This window comes from Chaetodon trifascialis, chromosome 10, assembly GCF_039877785.1.
Source record: "Chaetodon trifascialis isolate fChaTrf1 chromosome 10, fChaTrf1.hap1, whole genome shotgun sequence".
Taxonomy (NCBI): domain Eukaryota; kingdom Metazoa; phylum Chordata; class Actinopteri; order Chaetodontiformes; family Chaetodontidae; genus Chaetodon; species Chaetodon trifascialis.
Genome location: NC_092065.1, coordinates 10,493,482 through 10,510,144, shown reverse-complemented (window position 1 = coordinate 10,510,144; position 16,663 = coordinate 10,493,482). Strand labels below are relative to the sequence as shown.

The 16,663-nt window shown below is 42.6% G+C and overlaps 1 protein-coding gene across 6 annotated transcripts in view; it reads right to left on the bottom strand.

The window, feature by feature from the left end:
• Positions 1-419: 419 nt before the first annotated feature.
• The window catches only part of syt7a (synaptotagmin VIIa), a 71,028-nt gene continuing 54,784 nt past the window's right edge, over positions 420-16,663 (bottom strand). For 3 of the 6 annotated variants that reach the window (XR_011602536.1, XR_011602537.1, XR_011602535.1), the window contains 7 exons: positions 7,561-7,663; positions 5,467-5,734; positions 3,980-4,149; positions 3,540-3,654; positions 2,705-2,904; positions 1,274-1,497; positions 420-508 (listed from right to left, as the gene is read on the bottom strand). Coding sequence is in view for 3 of the 6 variants with exons in the window: in XM_070972178.1 (XP_070828279.1) it covers positions 1,393-1,497; positions 2,705-2,904; positions 3,540-3,654; positions 3,980-4,149; positions 5,467-5,734; positions 7,561-7,663 (961 nt within the window). In the remaining 3 variants the exon portion in view is untranslated. Of the gene's footprint in view, positions 1,498-2,704; positions 2,905-3,539; positions 3,655-3,979; positions 4,150-5,466; positions 5,735-7,560; positions 7,664-16,663 lie in introns of all 6 variants that reach the window. The other 3 variants (XM_070972178.1, XM_070972179.1, XM_070972177.1) reach the window with 1 other exon arrangement.

Here is a 16,663-nt window from a genome sequence, read left to right as displayed (position 1 = left end):
GCACGCACGCACGCACACACAGCAGCAGGCACACATTATAACGCAGCACACCATACAGTCCAAGCTGGTGGGGCTCGACCCCCATCAGCACAGAACAAGAGCACAGGGCAGCACAGAGAATTCATAGCATCAATAAACAGACAGAAATGTGCACAAACAGCACAAACTCTGCTTTTTGCTTCTGTTTTCATCTGAACATTTTCAATTGGTTTCCTCAGTTGGTGATGCTGTGAAAAATGACATCATCGTATCACGGTGGATTTGTTTGGGTTTTTTCTCTTTTCATCTTCTTTTTTCTCTCTCCATGTCAGGGCTTTTTAGTCTGGAAAAATCAGGAGCGATCCATTTCACAAGTTTATTGTGTTCCCGCTTTCCCAGCGTCGCAAAGTTCAGTTTGTCTATTTATTTTTTTTTTAATCTCTATTTTTGTTGGAGCTACAGCACAGCACCCACAGCACACAGACGACAAGGGGGGGCGGGGGAGGGTCCAGAAAGTGGCGTTGGTTCACTAATATTGTGCCAGAGGGAGAGAAAGAGGGAACAATAAGGGGAAAAAGGTAAAATAAAGAGCATAGAGAAGAAAAAAGAAGGGGGAAAGAAGAAACAGCAGTATCAACAATTCCATCTTGAGTTCAGCTGGTTTCATCACAAACCGAGTATTGACTGCTTTCGACAACTTCAGCTGAAAATTAAACCACTTTTGAGGAAGAAGGGGATTGAAATGGGGAGGGGATATAATACACTGGAGACAGAAGACAAGAACGAGGCGACAAATGAAGAGACAGGAGAGATGTGAAACAGCAGACTATGGATAACACACTGTATACTAGTCATGTGTATAGGGGGAGTTCTGCCAATCTATACGCCTAATATATTAATATGTACATGTACATACAGTACATACTGTATAGTATTGTGTACCTGGAATAGTCATACAATAGGATTATATGAGATTAGATCATTACTTAAGATTCTCTGTGATCCCACGGGACTGGCACCTTAAATGGGTCAGGGGCTGCAGTGCAGTTCAGAACCAAGGGGTCGACAAAGAAACTGAACATCAGACCTCCACAGGCAAAGTGCATAAGGACAGACAGACATACAGACAGTCAGAAACAGGGGGACCATTGGCAAAGTGGGGAGACACAGAAATTAAGACACGGCTGTATGAAGAGGAGGGAACAGAAGAAGAGAGAGGGGTCAGAGAGGAGCAGAGGTTTTGAAAGAAAAGAGAAGAGTTTAAAGGTTTAAGAGAGCAGATGGCTAATTGTACCCGTGTTTCGCAGCCTGGCAGCAAGTCAGTCTTGTGCATAAGGACGGGAGCGGGAGGAGGGGGGAGAGAAGGGGGAGCAGGAGACGGGAAGGGGCCATGGAGGGAGCTGGGCGGTGCGATCAGGCCTTGAGAGCGTGCCACTGGGCCACGTTAGTGCGCGGCCGAGCAAGCATGTCTTTCCAGTGCTTCACCTCCGCGGGTCCACTCTTCCACGAAAGGTAGATCTGACAGAGGGGAAGAAGAGTGTGATGGTAGTGTGACTTGTAAAATAATCTTTAATCCTTTTCATACTTGAAATATGTAACATTGCTGACCCTAATCAATGAAGTCTATTTCCTGGCTGGGAGCAGTACCTCCCTGGAGTCTCCGCTGGTTGCCTGGCAACTGCTCCCAGCCAAGAAATAGTCCGACACGTAACCTCCCGTAAAACAGCTAGCTGTCATTTTCACACTTTGGTTTTTGCATGGTTCATCAAACAAGACATGATGTGTTAATTAGTGAGCTTCAGAGGCGCTGGTAGGCGTCTTTCGTTGCCTTTGGACAGAGCCGGGCTAGTTGTTTCCCTCTGGTCTTTGTCTTTTTGCTGAGTTAAGCTAACTTTGTGCTAGCCATCGCCTTATATTCAATAACCAGATATGAGAGTGGTATCGATCTTCTCTTCTCTCTTCTCTAACTCTTTCCCAAAACAAGGAATTGTTTAGCACCATGACTTAACATTAATATCCTATTCAGTTTTTCTAACTAAAACAAATGTTATTTATTGGCCCCTGAACAGATAATCAAACTTTGAAGCCAATGCTGCTCCTAGGCAATGGCATTTCTCCTCATTGATTTGTTTGTTCACTGCTCAGGGTTAGTACAGCTCTTTGAGAGTAAAATTCAAGCTTTTTTTCAAGTACTTTCAAGTTCCTGAACTAAACATTTCCAGACTCTCAAAGTTTTATCATCACATCTAAATTGTAACTACTAATGCAATTGCAAAAACTAAATTTGACATAATTCCTTCATCCCCACACCAATGTATGTATACGGTCGCTTTGCTCATTTTACCAGCGGTTCACATTAAGTTTGTTAGTTTGGAGGCAAGTGTGATAACAGAATTGTTTCATTTCAAATGCTACATGATTTTTTGTTAACGTGAGTGAGTGTATTTTACTGTTTTTGAATACAAGCATATTCCTTACATTGAAAAGATTAAGTTAACAGTTTACATTAAGTACTTTCCAAACTTTTAAGGCTTTGTATGAACCCAGACTGCTGGTGCAAAATCAAGTAATTAATTCTAGTATCATTTTCCTTAGTGTGGTTGACTGACCTCGGTGACCGACTTCACACATGTTAAATTGCCTCACATTGATGTAACAAGGAGCCTAGGGGGCTAATATATTGGAAAACAAGGGAAACAACACAAAGAAAACTGTGAAGCGTTACCTTGCCAATAACATCGTTGCGGCTGAGCCTGTCCTTATCCATGACGGTGATGATGATGGTGGTCTCCCTCAGCACATGGGCGGGCACGTCAAAGGGGAAGGACTCGTTGAAGACGGGGTTCAGACAGCGCTTCATCGTTACTGTCTTCTTCTTCTCTACACGCTTGTCCTTGTGCATCAGCCACACTTTCACATATGGATCTGCAATGTGGTCACAGAGCACAGTGGTTTACATGAGAGCAAGGATGAAGATGCTCATACAAGGTGATTTTTAGGGTCAGGTCTGCAATTACCCTCCTAATTGTTAAAGTCAGGGAAGGCAGCAGGGAAGCAGATACCTAGTTTGAGCTCAAGGTCAACTTATCCCCCGAGCAAGGAAACATACAAATGAGGAAGTATTTATGGAAATAGGGCCTGGGATTTGTACCACCAATTCTGGACCATTATCATATTCTGTAATACTAACAGACTGAGCTCCTACTACTGCAGGAAGCAGTAATTTTACAAAGGAGACCTGATACTTTCAAAAAGGAGCACCAGACTGAGCTGACACAGATTTGGCTGGGAGGCTAAAGATCCTCATAGATATACAGACAGAGGGAGAACAGGAAAGAGAGAGAGGGCAAGGGAGAGATGCTTGATGTAATGTCACCTTGCTGCCGAGGCTATCTACACTGCGACCCAGCCTGGGAGCCAGACGGCCACCGTCCTCTGCACGGACAGGTCAGTGAATGAGCACAGTGACGAAGCCACAGAGCTTCCAGCGTCATGAGAAGGGCTTCAGACTGGTGAGCAAGGGTTAGAAAGAGAAAAGACAAGCAAGGAGGATTCTCTACCTGAGGTTCCCCCGATATCCATGGCTTTGAGATTGCGTGCTTTGATGATGTTCACAGTGATGGTATTGGCAGTGGGATTATAGCAGAGAGACACCAGCAAGTCTCCTCGTCTCCCCTGAGGAACACATACACACAAAGTATGAATCATCCAGTCTAATATCTCGTTTCATCGGGGAATATCAAACTGCACATTACTCACTAGCTTGTTGTGTTATCTTACATCACTGCCCTTTCTGTTCTAACCTCTTGTGCCAAACCCAGACAGCCCAGACTGGCTGAGCCCAGCCCATCGCTCACCCTAAAATTATGTCAATCAAGCTAAAATGCTGCAAGCAGTCAACAAATGGCATCACACTTGTTTTGATAAAATAGTTACAACATCTGAATGAAAGCGCTGGACTCGTCATCATTCAGCCAGATGGCATCCCTCCGTCTCTTACACTGCCATCACTGCAGGGCTTGAGCTCCTTCCAGAAGGTCTTTATCTGGCCCAGTTCCACCTTGTTAAGGGGGATTGACACCTCTCCAATGGGGTCATTCCTGCTGAAGCGGTCGTAGTCCAACACCTGAAGGTATAGAGTGCGCTCTCTCACTTTCTCATACGGGAAGCCTGAAACAGACAGGAACAGATTCACTGAGGGAAGAGCTAAGACACGGAGAGAGGAAAACATATTCTTGACAGTACTGAGAGGGCAGAGTAATCTGCGCCCAGCCAACAGGGATGAAATTGGCAAAGGCCAAAGTGCATTTTAAAAACTGCAGGACTGGCCAGCACTTTCTCTAATGACTGAGAGGGATCATTATACCCTAGTGACAACGAAGTATCTCATTTATTTTTCAAGAGCACTGGCTATTGTTCTAATTTTGGAAAGGGTCTGAGCCTTTTGAACATTATTTGGGCTGTTTTACCATTGCGCTGTCATCCAAGCACAATGGTCATAATGAAGGTAATTCAGATCACTTAATGCTGAGGCACTTAACTGATCTATGCACGGCTGCTGCTAAACATCTGCAGTTTGCGCCTCTCAAGAACATTATTTAGATTCATTTATTATTTTTTTTTGTTGAACAAAAACTGTCTGCAGATTTTGGAGCTGGAGGTTTCATCAATGCAAAAAAATATTTTGTTCTAATTTCACACCTTCTTTGCGAATTTTCACACAACTCCCACAATGCTCTTTTTGAGTTGAGAAATGACTCTTTGTCATTGCCATAAATGCTTTAAAGGAGCATTGGGATGAACTTAGATGAGATGGTGGAGAGTTACATGAGAAGATTGATAGCTCATATCTGTATGTTAAATATAAAGCTGGTCAGCTTAGCTTGACATACAGACTTTAAGCTGGGAGAAACAGTTACACTTTGTTTTTTGTACACATTCAACAAACATTGTGTTAATTTAGGAGCTTTAGGAGGTGATTTTTATGATTTTGCACAGAGCCAGGCTAGCTGTATTCTCATGTTGCCAAGCGAAGCAGCTCTTGGACGTAGCTTCACATTTGCCATAGAGATATTAGCAGAACTGATCTCCTCATCCAACTCTTTCCCAAAATGTCTAACTGTTGTTTTAAAGAGGATTTACAGCATGCCGAGCCCTAATAATGGAAGCAATTCCCCCCAAAAAGGAGCAAAGCTGACTGAGCAAACAGGCCCTGAAAACTTATTTTCTCCATCAGCTTCTTATAATGAGCAATGTGGTCTTACTGTATGTGAAGACAAACTTCCAGTATCTGCCAAAGTTTGAAAAGTTCGGTTATTTATAGACACATTTCTGTTATTGTCTGAACTGGTTTGAACTGGTCTGGGCTCAGGTGGAAAAAAGGGTATTTGTATTAGAAACTGAAAGCAGTTGTCAAATCTGATAAAAATCACAGTTTCATAATTGCAACAATTGTTTGATAAGAAGCTGAATAGACATAACACAGACCTTCAAAGAGGAAGGTTTCGTTCCAGTGGGGGTTGAGGTTCTTCCTCTTGACCTTGGTCTCTAGCTTGTGCTTCTTGTCGGGCAGCAGGTAGATTTTGACGAAGGGGTCGGAGGTGCCAGAGAAGTCCTTGGCTGGGAGCTCCTGGCCCCTGAGCACTTTGACAGTGAGGGTCGTGTTCTGGAAGCTGTAGCCTATGCTGAACTGGATCCGGCCGAGCTTCTCGCTTATAGGCCCTTCACCGTCGTCATCCTCCGAACCTGGAGACAGCTGCAGGGCCACAAATGTAGTCAAATGAATATAAACACACGCAGCAGCAGCAGCCACTCACATGAAAAGTTCAGTCCAAGGGCACACACTTCCTCTGACACAATCACGTGCACGCAGACCGTGACAGAGAGGAGCTGCGAGGGGAGGAGATTTTAGAGCTGCGTTTCTACGGTGGCGTACTCAAGCAGCTGCTCAAAGGCAGAGATTGGTCTGACATTAAGAAGGCTGAGAGAGTTTTATTTCCTTTCTAATGTTCTTAAGAGGCAGGAGGTGCACAGATTGAAGATAGAGGAGCTTTAGACCACCCATTCTCTCTCACAGCCACTCTGACTGCTTTATCACTGCTGTGCTCTAAAAGGCCACTATCTGATAGTCAGCAGTGGACAGAGCGAGGGAAAGAGAGGGCGAGAGACAAACAGAAAGAGCAGGAGAGAGACAGAGAGCATTGCATGCGGGGCATGGAGACAACAGAAGCACAGCTCAAGGTTGGCATTCTGCACTTCTGTCTTTATGGTCGCTTCGTTTCTCCCTGTGGCTCCACCTTCTGTCTCTGTCCTTTTATTGTTTTCTCTCTCTAACAATAGCATAGATTGGAACAAAGCGCTTGAGGACTTTGAGGGAGATAAGACAACCAGCACTTCATAGGACCACTTTGTGGGGGAGCCTCCACAGACACTTTTAAAGGGGCTGGCCTGGTTGTCTGGTTTGCATGCAAACACTCTCTCGGAGCACTACACCTGAAACTGTTGATTTCAGTGCTTTAGGCCAGAGCTTCAATTTCAAAGTGACAAAGACTCACTCACTCACTCACTCAGAATCTGTCAATATGGGTTTTAGAACTGACAGGCAGAGCAAGTGTGAAATATTCCAAGTCTAATTTATCAAACAGTGTGAGTCACCTTGGATGGCTTGTCTTGCTTGATTGCCACTGTGGGAACTGCCTGTGTGTGTGTTTTTTTTCCCTATTATGGCTCCCTTATTACCATCTGCAGCTTTAAATCAGCCTGTGTATGGAGGATGACTCGGCAACACTGGCCCTACTTGGTGACTAAGAACTACCTCATCCAGTACATGGTCAAAAGTATGTGGACACACCAATGTGATCGCTGAATATTTAATTCAGAAACTATGGCCATTGATATGATTTCTCCAGTCTTCTGGTTTCAGGCTTCGTTGGCCTGGTCGGAGGGATTTGCTTCCATTCAGCCACAAGAGCATTAATGATGTCGGGCAGTGATTCTGGCTGATAAAGCCTGGCTCACAGGTGGAGTTCTGATTCATCATCAAAGGTGTTGTATGGGGGTGAGGTCAGGAGTCTGTGCAGGCTAGCCAAGTTCCTCCACAACAAAGTGAAACAGTCGCACCAAGGTCAGTTTATACTCTAAACTCTGAGAAAATAACCACTTTGAGACTACTTATAATGCATGTATGATACAGAGTTTTTAGAGCTTGACCCATACTAGAGTCAAGCTCTAATATATATATATATATATATATATATATATATATATATATATATATATATATATATATATATATATATATATATATAAGAGGCTATGTCTGAGCCTCTTTTGCTTCAGTTTTTACCATTCATCATCTGATTTGTCTCTTGTGAGTCCCCCCAGGCTATCATATTGTTGTTTTTTTGGATTTTAATAGGATATGCTGAGAATAAAATAATACAGAATAACTCCGACCTTGTCCTTTATTTGGAACTAAGGGTGGACAGGGGTGATCACATACTTTTAGCCATGCAGCATAGATCGAGATTCATCAGCATAGACAACAGTGTGATGGATGTGTGGTGGGATCGTGGGTCTTACCATCACCATGTCTCCAGTGAGCGAATTGGCAAGGTCGGTTACGGAGGAGTGGCCATCAGCATCCGGGGGTTGGCCCTTGGGGCTGTTAGCTGGCTTGTTGCCCCTGTAAGCAAAAACACTGGTTGACCCAGAGGGACAGTGGCGAGGACATCGTGCTGAGAAGCTAACTCATCTCCAGAAAGAGAGAATGTCTGAGCACACGGGGAGTCCAACCCCCAACTGTAAGGCGCTTGAAAACCGCCTATCTGAAATGACCAATTGAGTCCAAGTTTGCTTTATTTAGATGTCACTTCAAAGTGGATTGTGCTTTCTCTAGCTACAGTGAGCGAAGCCAAATAAAATCTGCCAAAGATTCCACAGATTAACGGTGGGCGCTAGAACTGAGGACATTTGATGTGGTGAGTTGTGTTTGATGAAACTTGGAGTCTGAGATGACTATGCATATGTCCAGTGTGGCAAACATCCATATCTCTAACAAGAAAGTTACCTCCAACAAGTAAACAAACACATTTTCAGACAGAACACAAGACAGAACCTCTATATGTAAAACTGATAGAAATTAATTATCTCTGATTCCCATAGAGTTCATGATCAACCCTTGTTCCCTCTAAAGACATTAACGAGACATACATGTATAATGACATGTATAGCAACATGACATCACCATATATACAATAGACAGACATGTATAGCAACATGTAGACAACCAGACGTTTAACAGGACAGATGATGATCAGTTTTGTCAAGTATTTGTGTGTTTGAATCTCTCAGTTATTAAGAATCTGCATCAACGACACAAAATATTAATAAAAACATAAAAGAGAGAGCAGAGATCTCCCATGGCAGAGCAGGTACAAATGTTAATAGATGTTAAGTTTAGTTCCTTCACACGAGGATTGTTGAAAACATAACGTTAAAGTGGGTCAAACAATCTGGGAGAAAAACCTCTATGTTCATACATCATGAAAACAAGAAGTCACAAATCACAAAGTGTAAAGAAAAAAACGGCAAAGGAAGACAAAAAGAATTTGAAAAGAGAATAAATATTATGAGATTACAGAAAGAATGAGAAAAGATAGAACAAGAAAGAGCCAAATGCGAAAGTCCGGGCCAATGTAATGTGACACATTGGACACACAGCACTCCATAGATGACTGGTCAAGGCACATGGAGCAGCTGAACACTGAAACACTGTTAGGCAATAAACAAACAGTAAATAGAGAAGAAAAACAAGAACTGAAACACTGAGAAATAGAAACAAAATGAGCAGATGCAGAGAGGATGCTGAAGTTGCAGACACACATACACACACTGGACATAAATCATAAAGACTGTAGATAAGATAGAAGGTTCAACAAGGAATGTAAGAAATAGAAAAGCAAGCTGAAATTATTTATCTGTATAAGAAGAGATAGCAAGTATTAATAGCATGAACAGTGAGGTTACGGAAACCAAAACCAAACAGAGAGTGAGATTGTTACAAACACCAGCACATTAGAGAGAAAAACAGAGCTGCAAGAAAAGATAGGGAATGAAGGAAGGAAAGCCTGAAAACACAAGAGAGGCTTAGTTTGGTCAGTCTGATAAGTATCAAAGAATAAGAGACAAAAAATAAAGAGCTATGCACACACAATATCTCTAACAGGAGACAAAGGGGCGAACATGCTAAGGGGAGAAAAAGAGCACAAAGAAGAAAAGAAAAAGACAATAAATACATTTGATCACCAGGAAAAGAAGAACAAGATCCATATTTTTTTACATGGAGAGCTCAAAACAAACGATAGATGAGACACAGTATGAAAGAGAAATAAGGCGTAGGTATACCACACAAAAACATAATATCATTAAAAACGCTAAAAGGGACGAATAGTAAGAACATAGGAGATGCACATTTAGAGTGTTACAAAAGAGGGCGTTGGTAGAAATGAAGCAATAATTATAAATTATTTAAGTTATCTTTAAATCCAACCTGATTTTCCAACCATTTAGCAACACTCTAAAAGTGTGGACTGGGGACACAAGGGCCAAAGCACAAACTGGCATTGGCTACATGTGCATATATAATATATGCAAGTAGTTGTCACTCAGAGAGTGAAGGCAATGCCTTGGACAGGCAGGAAACAAGGAGCCCATAGAAAGTCTGTCTGTCTGGCCAGCATTCTCTGTGGAGCGTTTCACTCAGAGAATGTATGTTTCATGGGTCGTCTTTTTTCTTGTTGTTGTTGTTGTTGGGCTCTCTAAACTGCAAATTTGGATGAGAATTGATGTTGAATGCAATAATGTGTACATTTTTGCAGAAGACGAGGACAGAACCGGGGGAAAATATACTGACAAATAGACAGACAGAAAAAGCAAGCAAACAAGACAAGCAAACAGACAATCACTTCAACCAGCAAAGGAACCAGAGCGAGACGGGGGGGAAGGAGGGATGTTAACCATTTAGAGAAGGGAAGGGAATATTCATCAATTGGTGTTAGTTGTATTAGTTGCCAAGGGAGGTAATTGCATTTTCAGGGGTCTGCTTATTTTTTTTTTTATTTTTTTATTTTTTTCCAAACTGCAGGCAATGAGTTTGAGAGGAGAGGAAAAGGCGGGGTAAAACACTAACTCAAGATCTGAGGGTCTGCTCAAAGGAGCTCTAAAGCAAGGAGACTTAAGGCTTGAAGTAAAGCAAGGTACCTCCCTCCTCCTCCACCTCCCAAGTATCGATGGGGGAGTGAATGTCTTCAATTATTCATTCTCCTTCATGCTTCATTCAGGGGTTCAGTGCATTCTCAGGTAAGAGCTTGTGCAGCCAGGGGAATGGCCTTTCTACCAGCCCTGCTCAGCAACACCTGAGGTGGTCCTCTGCTCCAGCGCTGCCTCGAGGCTGTTTAAAGAAAGCGGCTGGGGCTGCAGAAAATGAGATACTTCCTCCAGATCACACAGTATATCGTGGATTGAAAATGAAAGATTGCTTTCGGTTTATTTAATTTCTAAAAAAGCAATGCTAATTGTGGCAGATGGTAATCCTACAACTGCTACATTTCGGTGCCAATTCTGTTTCTGTCTGACCCCTTGGGGGGTTGATATGGAAATTGATGCTTTAAAGCCTGCAGTTGACTACAGTGTCCAGTGGGAGGCAGAGTGGACTCGAGTTCAGATCAGAGTCTCCCACAGCTAAGGCACAGAAAGTGGGCTGTTGGCATAGCAACGGCTCTAGAAACACAGACCATACATATGGGGGTTTGGGGTGTGTGTGACAAGAGGTTCTTGGGAGTGGGCGCAGGGGAAGGGTGTGTTTAGAGGGGTTCAGCAAACAGGCAAACACACTGAGAACAAAGAAGATAAGGTATAGGATATATGACAGGTACGGGTGAGAGCCTCGCAGACACACACATTCACATGAACAGACATATGGAGGCAGGCGGGGCCACTTTGGGTTTCACCGTCCTGTGATACTATCCTGTTTTGTTACCTGACCGAGGGCCAGCAGCTCGAAGAGAGGGGGAGGGGGGGAAAGACACTCCACTTCTAGGCTGGAGAGAGACGCGAGAAAGAAAGCCCAACCCAGCCCCTCTTTTTTTTTTTTCCCCACCCCTCTGCAAACATGTCACACTCAAACAAACACGCTCGCCTGAGACCATGAAGTGATGTATTTCAATGTCTATGCTCAATTTCATAGCCGCCCACTAGATCTATCATTCGTCAGGGGCCACAGCATACTTCCCAGGATCATACAGAGTCAAATCCACAGCATTGAGGCACGGCGCTGCTTACATAACTCACCATCCACATGAAACACATGTACATTCACACTCAAGTCAGCCAGTCATCCCGGCTGCTTCGCCTCTCAGGCTACGACCAAACATTCTGCTGCGACGTATAAATATGGATGCTTTTGCAGTTAACTAATTACTTCCTGCATGTTGGAACTGGAAATGTGTCTAAAATAGCATCATTTACTGAAATCCCATTTCGGGAGGAGGCAACAAGGGAGGTGCTAAATGCTGCCTTCTGTGTATCTGCTTCTTTCACTGAACTCCAAATGGAAATGGGAAACAACAAGACAATTCAGTGGGTGCCAAATGGTGATCTTCATGCTGATTTATGTCTATTTAAATTCTATTAGAAGCCGTATTTCAGGTGATTATTAACTCCACTGCTTTTAACTTTGGAGGCAGGCTACAATACAGTAAAGCACTGCAAACCTGATTATTTTTGAATCCAAAGATGAGCTTAGTGTCTACTCTATCTACAGTACAGCAGTTGAGCCCCACCTCCCTTTATGGCCTCCCAATACTCTCTGCAATTTAGTATTCATGTCTCCGAGCTCAATTAAAATAACTAACCTATCATTCCAGGGAATTTCAGCAACATGAAATCATCAAAACATTTTCAGAGTCCATTAAAACTCCAAACACGGGTCTACCAAATGTTTTGAATCCCCATTAAATCCAAAGATTGCCTCTGAGGTTGAGGCTGCTGCAGATGTGCCACCTGTTCTGAGGCAGGACACAGGGGTCCCAGGTTAATGCTCCAAATAGCTTGTCTCCCCAACCGCCATCCATCTATCTGTATGTATGAGATGAGCATGTGTGCCAGCATGTACCTGCTGGCTAGAGTGCTGCCTTCAGCCCTGCATAACGCATGGATGTGCAGAGTGCAATAAGTACCCTCTGCTACTACTCTCATGGATGGAAGATGGATTTGTACCCTGAATTTTCTCTCATCCTCCCCTGACATATGGATGGATGAATGTATGAATGCGCCCCCCTCCTCCTACTCTCTTTGTGACTCTTTTTCTCCGCCTTAGTGCTATCTACTTTTCCCTCTCTTAGCACGTAACTGAATGCATCTCAACATTCCCCCTGTGATGCATAGATGAGCGTGGTGGCCACAGGGAGCCAGAGCCTCTGGGACAGTCTTACCCAGAGTCCCTGAGGACACTGCTGATTAGTCGGGCCTATAAAGCCCCTGTCACAGGAGGAGCACTGTGTCAGACTAGCTAAGCATAGCATAATCAATTTACATGTTTATGTACAAACATACATACAGATTACATCATCCACAAGCATTATAACAGCAGTTCTTTGTAATACCTAAGAAACCAAAGTCTGAAATAACCACCTAAAAACTGTGGTCCACTCATATATGTGACCTCAGAATGACCTTTCTATACATTAGCCTAAACACACATCCTCCTCCACATAAAGATGAGACTCATCCTCCTCACGCTAATGCAGTTAGAACACAAAGTCATGACGTTAAATAAATAACCATTTGTATTGATTTGGGTAAAAGGTCATAACCGCCATAAGTTGTATTTGTCTTCGCCTTTCATGTAAATTTAAGAAATGTAACAGGCTCATAAATTATGAAGCATAAATTATTATATGGCCCGCTTGGCAATTAACAGACGCTCAGAGAATCACAGAGCGCATCACGTCTTTGAGGCAGTGTATACATCTATATTTATCAATATCTGCAAGACGTTTTCTGAAAGAAGAAATAACTCCACTGGCTTACACAAAACGATGTAACATGCATGGATGAATAATTGAAAGACCACAGGCAAGTGGATTGAATGTTAATGTAGCACAAGGATATATCCCGCCTCCTCTGTCGCAAACCTCCATCCTCATTGGGCCGTTCTCCTGCTGCTCAGACAGAGATCTAGATTCAAAGCTCTCGGGGATTGTGGCTTCTCTTTATAGCAACACTGGAGGAGAACCTACAGTATAGGTTCACTGAATCGCAGCAGAATTGTATGAGTGGAGACCAATGAGGCATTAACGAGCCAGTCTAACATCCTAATTAAGCTTTCTAAGATCCACAACCTATAGATGCCTGGGATATAAACATCTCAGCATGTGTGGCCCCAGACCCCAAACAATACACAACCTCGTAATGCAGTCGAGTTCCTCTGCTATTTAATCGGGCAGCCTTCTCTCTCCTGAAAATGTGTAACCTTGGTATGAAAGTCTCTATCACTACCTCCAACAGTTCAAACTGTCAGTCAGCTCCTGCCTCACTCCGTAAACAAATGGCCACGCCGAACACTTTCATCCAGTGATCGCACACACAAGGTCAGTGAAGGAGCCTAATGAATATCATGCACTGTAACACCTTCTCGTGGCCAGTGGGGATAGCAGTGTGCTTGTTTGGCTTGCCTTTGAGTATGGCCAAGCAACAGTGAAGCGTTAACATGCCGCTGAAGGCCATATGAAAAGCCTCTTTGTTGTTATTTATGAAGTACTTTACATGCATGTTCCAATTAGCAGGAGTATTTGGCTAACTGTAGTATAATGCCAGGAGTTGTTGTTTCCAGTGGTGGATGAAGCACTCGGATCTTTTAGTTAGCAATATGTAAAATTACTCCATTATAAGTAAGTCCTACATTCATACTCATACTTAAAGTAAGTTTAAGTACAGAAGTATAACCAGCAAAATGTCCTAAAAATATCAAAGAAAGTAATACATTATTAGATTGTTAATACTGATGCAGCATTTCAGACTTGTAGCTGGTCGATGTGGGGCTAGTTTTTATTTATTTATTATATGCTGCTATGTAGTTTAGTCCACTGGTCTTTTGTCTGATCTCTTTGTGCCTCAAATACTTAAATGAAAGCGTCCAAGAAGTTTAAAGAGGAAACGTCCCTTGGGTTGAACTGCGAGCAACTCATGGGTATCTGAAGTGTGATATGGGTCCACAATAGATGTTTTTTTATTATTATTAAGAGGCCACAAGCCAAAAAAAAGGCTGGCTATCAGAGGTTTAACCTTTAATGCATTATATTCATGTTTTGTTATGTAAATCTGTACAGTAACTATAGCTACAAAATAAAGTACAATGTACAGCACTTGAGTAAATGCACTTAGTGACTTTAAACCACTGGTTCACTGTTGTTGAGCACTACATATCAGCTGAGCAGAGCAGCTCTTTGATATTCATCACCAGTGGAGAGATTTCATTTCCATGTAAGCACTGATAATTTTAATGCGGAAAGTAAACTATTCACATTAATTTCAGAGGCTTTATGTTTGCCTGAAATCATTTCAGATGATCGATTTAGTTGAGTAAATTCATGGGCTATAACATGAGTGATGCAGGTATGGAGATGAGTAATGGGCACATGAAGGACATGTTTGATGTAAATGCACAGACTGCAATGATATGGCTATACAAGGGGTGTGGAGAGTGAAAGAGGAATGAAAGCACAGCTTTGTCTCCAGCTCGAGGCAGCTCGAGAGCTCAGTTTAGAATGAGCAATATGCCAAGAGTGTGATTGATTAAATCATGGCCAGACATCTGTGAAGTCAGCACTAACACCACAGGGAATGATATACTCCCAGCAAGCTTACACCTTGCATTTCTAATACACTGTGGACTTATAATGTTTATTTGAGCCTCTAAATTTAGCATCCAATTAAAGTGTGGCTAAATCATTTATTATACATTTGAATTTGTAATCTATCATGAAATGAAGAACATAATAAGTGGCTCAAGTGGAATTAGTTTACAGCTCAGGAGAGGGACACACAGGAGCTCAAAGGCCAAGATTTTTTTTTGTTTATTTATTTATTTTAAATTTACTTCCTAGATCTCCATTGTTCAAACAGTGTACGCTGCCACTCATTCTGTTTTGAGTGAAAGATATTAAATGAACTTCAGGTTAATCTATAAAACAGCACAATGCACACAGTCACCATTACTCAAGGTGAGCCCTGCTGGCTACGTGCTGGCCTGAGCAGCCTGCAGTTCCTGCTTGTTGTTTAGTCTATTAGTGGATTTCACAACTCATTTAAGGAGGTTTCCAGGTGAACACAAAAGCTGGAAAAGCCAGCAGCTCAGTAAATTACACAGAAAATTGTACTCCTCCGTGGCCTCTCGCACTAATCCTGAACAATGCAGATAGTTTTGATGTTCACAAAAAGCAACATTCTTACTCAAAGAATACTTTCATGCTTGTTTGCGACTCTATGCAGCGCTGTGCGGACTCTGGGGAAAGGCCACAGGATGCTTGAGGGCAAGAGACTAAAATGAGGCAGACAAACCAGGAGACAAATAGCTTTCACTAGGTGTTGACGTAGCAGAGCTCTAAAGGCAAATTTTATGAAAAATAAAGGTGCTTATTAGTTCAGGGCAGAAAATTGCTATCATGCTGAAGACACAAGAGACCGTGCAAATGTCTCTTGCATAGCCCACATGTGCAGCTTGATACTGCAGCTGTGTAGACTAGATAAGAAAACAGTTACCATCGGTATTGTAATAGAGCCCTAGTTTTAAATCATGTGTCAAATTGATGAAACACTTGTGAATGAAGAATAATTGGTGTGACGAGTAAATCAGAATTTGTTCACCCTCCCCTGCCATTTTGTTTTAAGGTGTGCGTCATATTATGTATCTCCAAATTGTCTCCAATTTGTCACAGAATCAAAGTGAGGTTAAAACGACCTAATTGGACTGCAGAGGAAATGGAGTGTGTCGCATCTGCCTAAGGCTGGACCAAACGTGGGATTTCACTCCCGCTCTGTGGTGTTACATGCTGGCGCAAATAATCAAACCCAGCATCCATGGCCGACAATGAACAGCACAAGCACAGTGTGGTTTGAGCGGTTTGTCTCGCACAACGCAGCCACTGTACTCATTTGTTAGTCTTAAACTTTTCAACAAAAAGCTGGTCCAATTCCTAAACAGAATGCAAAACTAATTATTTTGGGAGATAGGGAGATGCGAGGGAGAGTGGTGCATCCTTATAGATGAGTGGAAGCATTTTGGCTTCTAGTGTGTAAGGTGGCTGGCAAGGAAAAGGTTTATTTTTAGCAACATGTTTATGTAAGTGACTACCATGTTGTGGAATAATGAGGAGGCTCTCTGGGCCCTCGGTGGAGCTACAGAGACGGGACTCTCAGAGCAGCAGAGGGTGATTGAAGGAAGCTAATGAGCAGGAGGAAAAAAAAGAACACACGGGTAGAAAGGACTGGGATAATAAAAGCATGAAAATACAAAGGAAATACGACAATTACCAATGGGAGGTCTCTATAATGCAGGAGTGAGGAGACAAACAAATAGAGATGAAAATGGTGGAGGAAAATGTCATTGTGATAGGAGAGATAATTA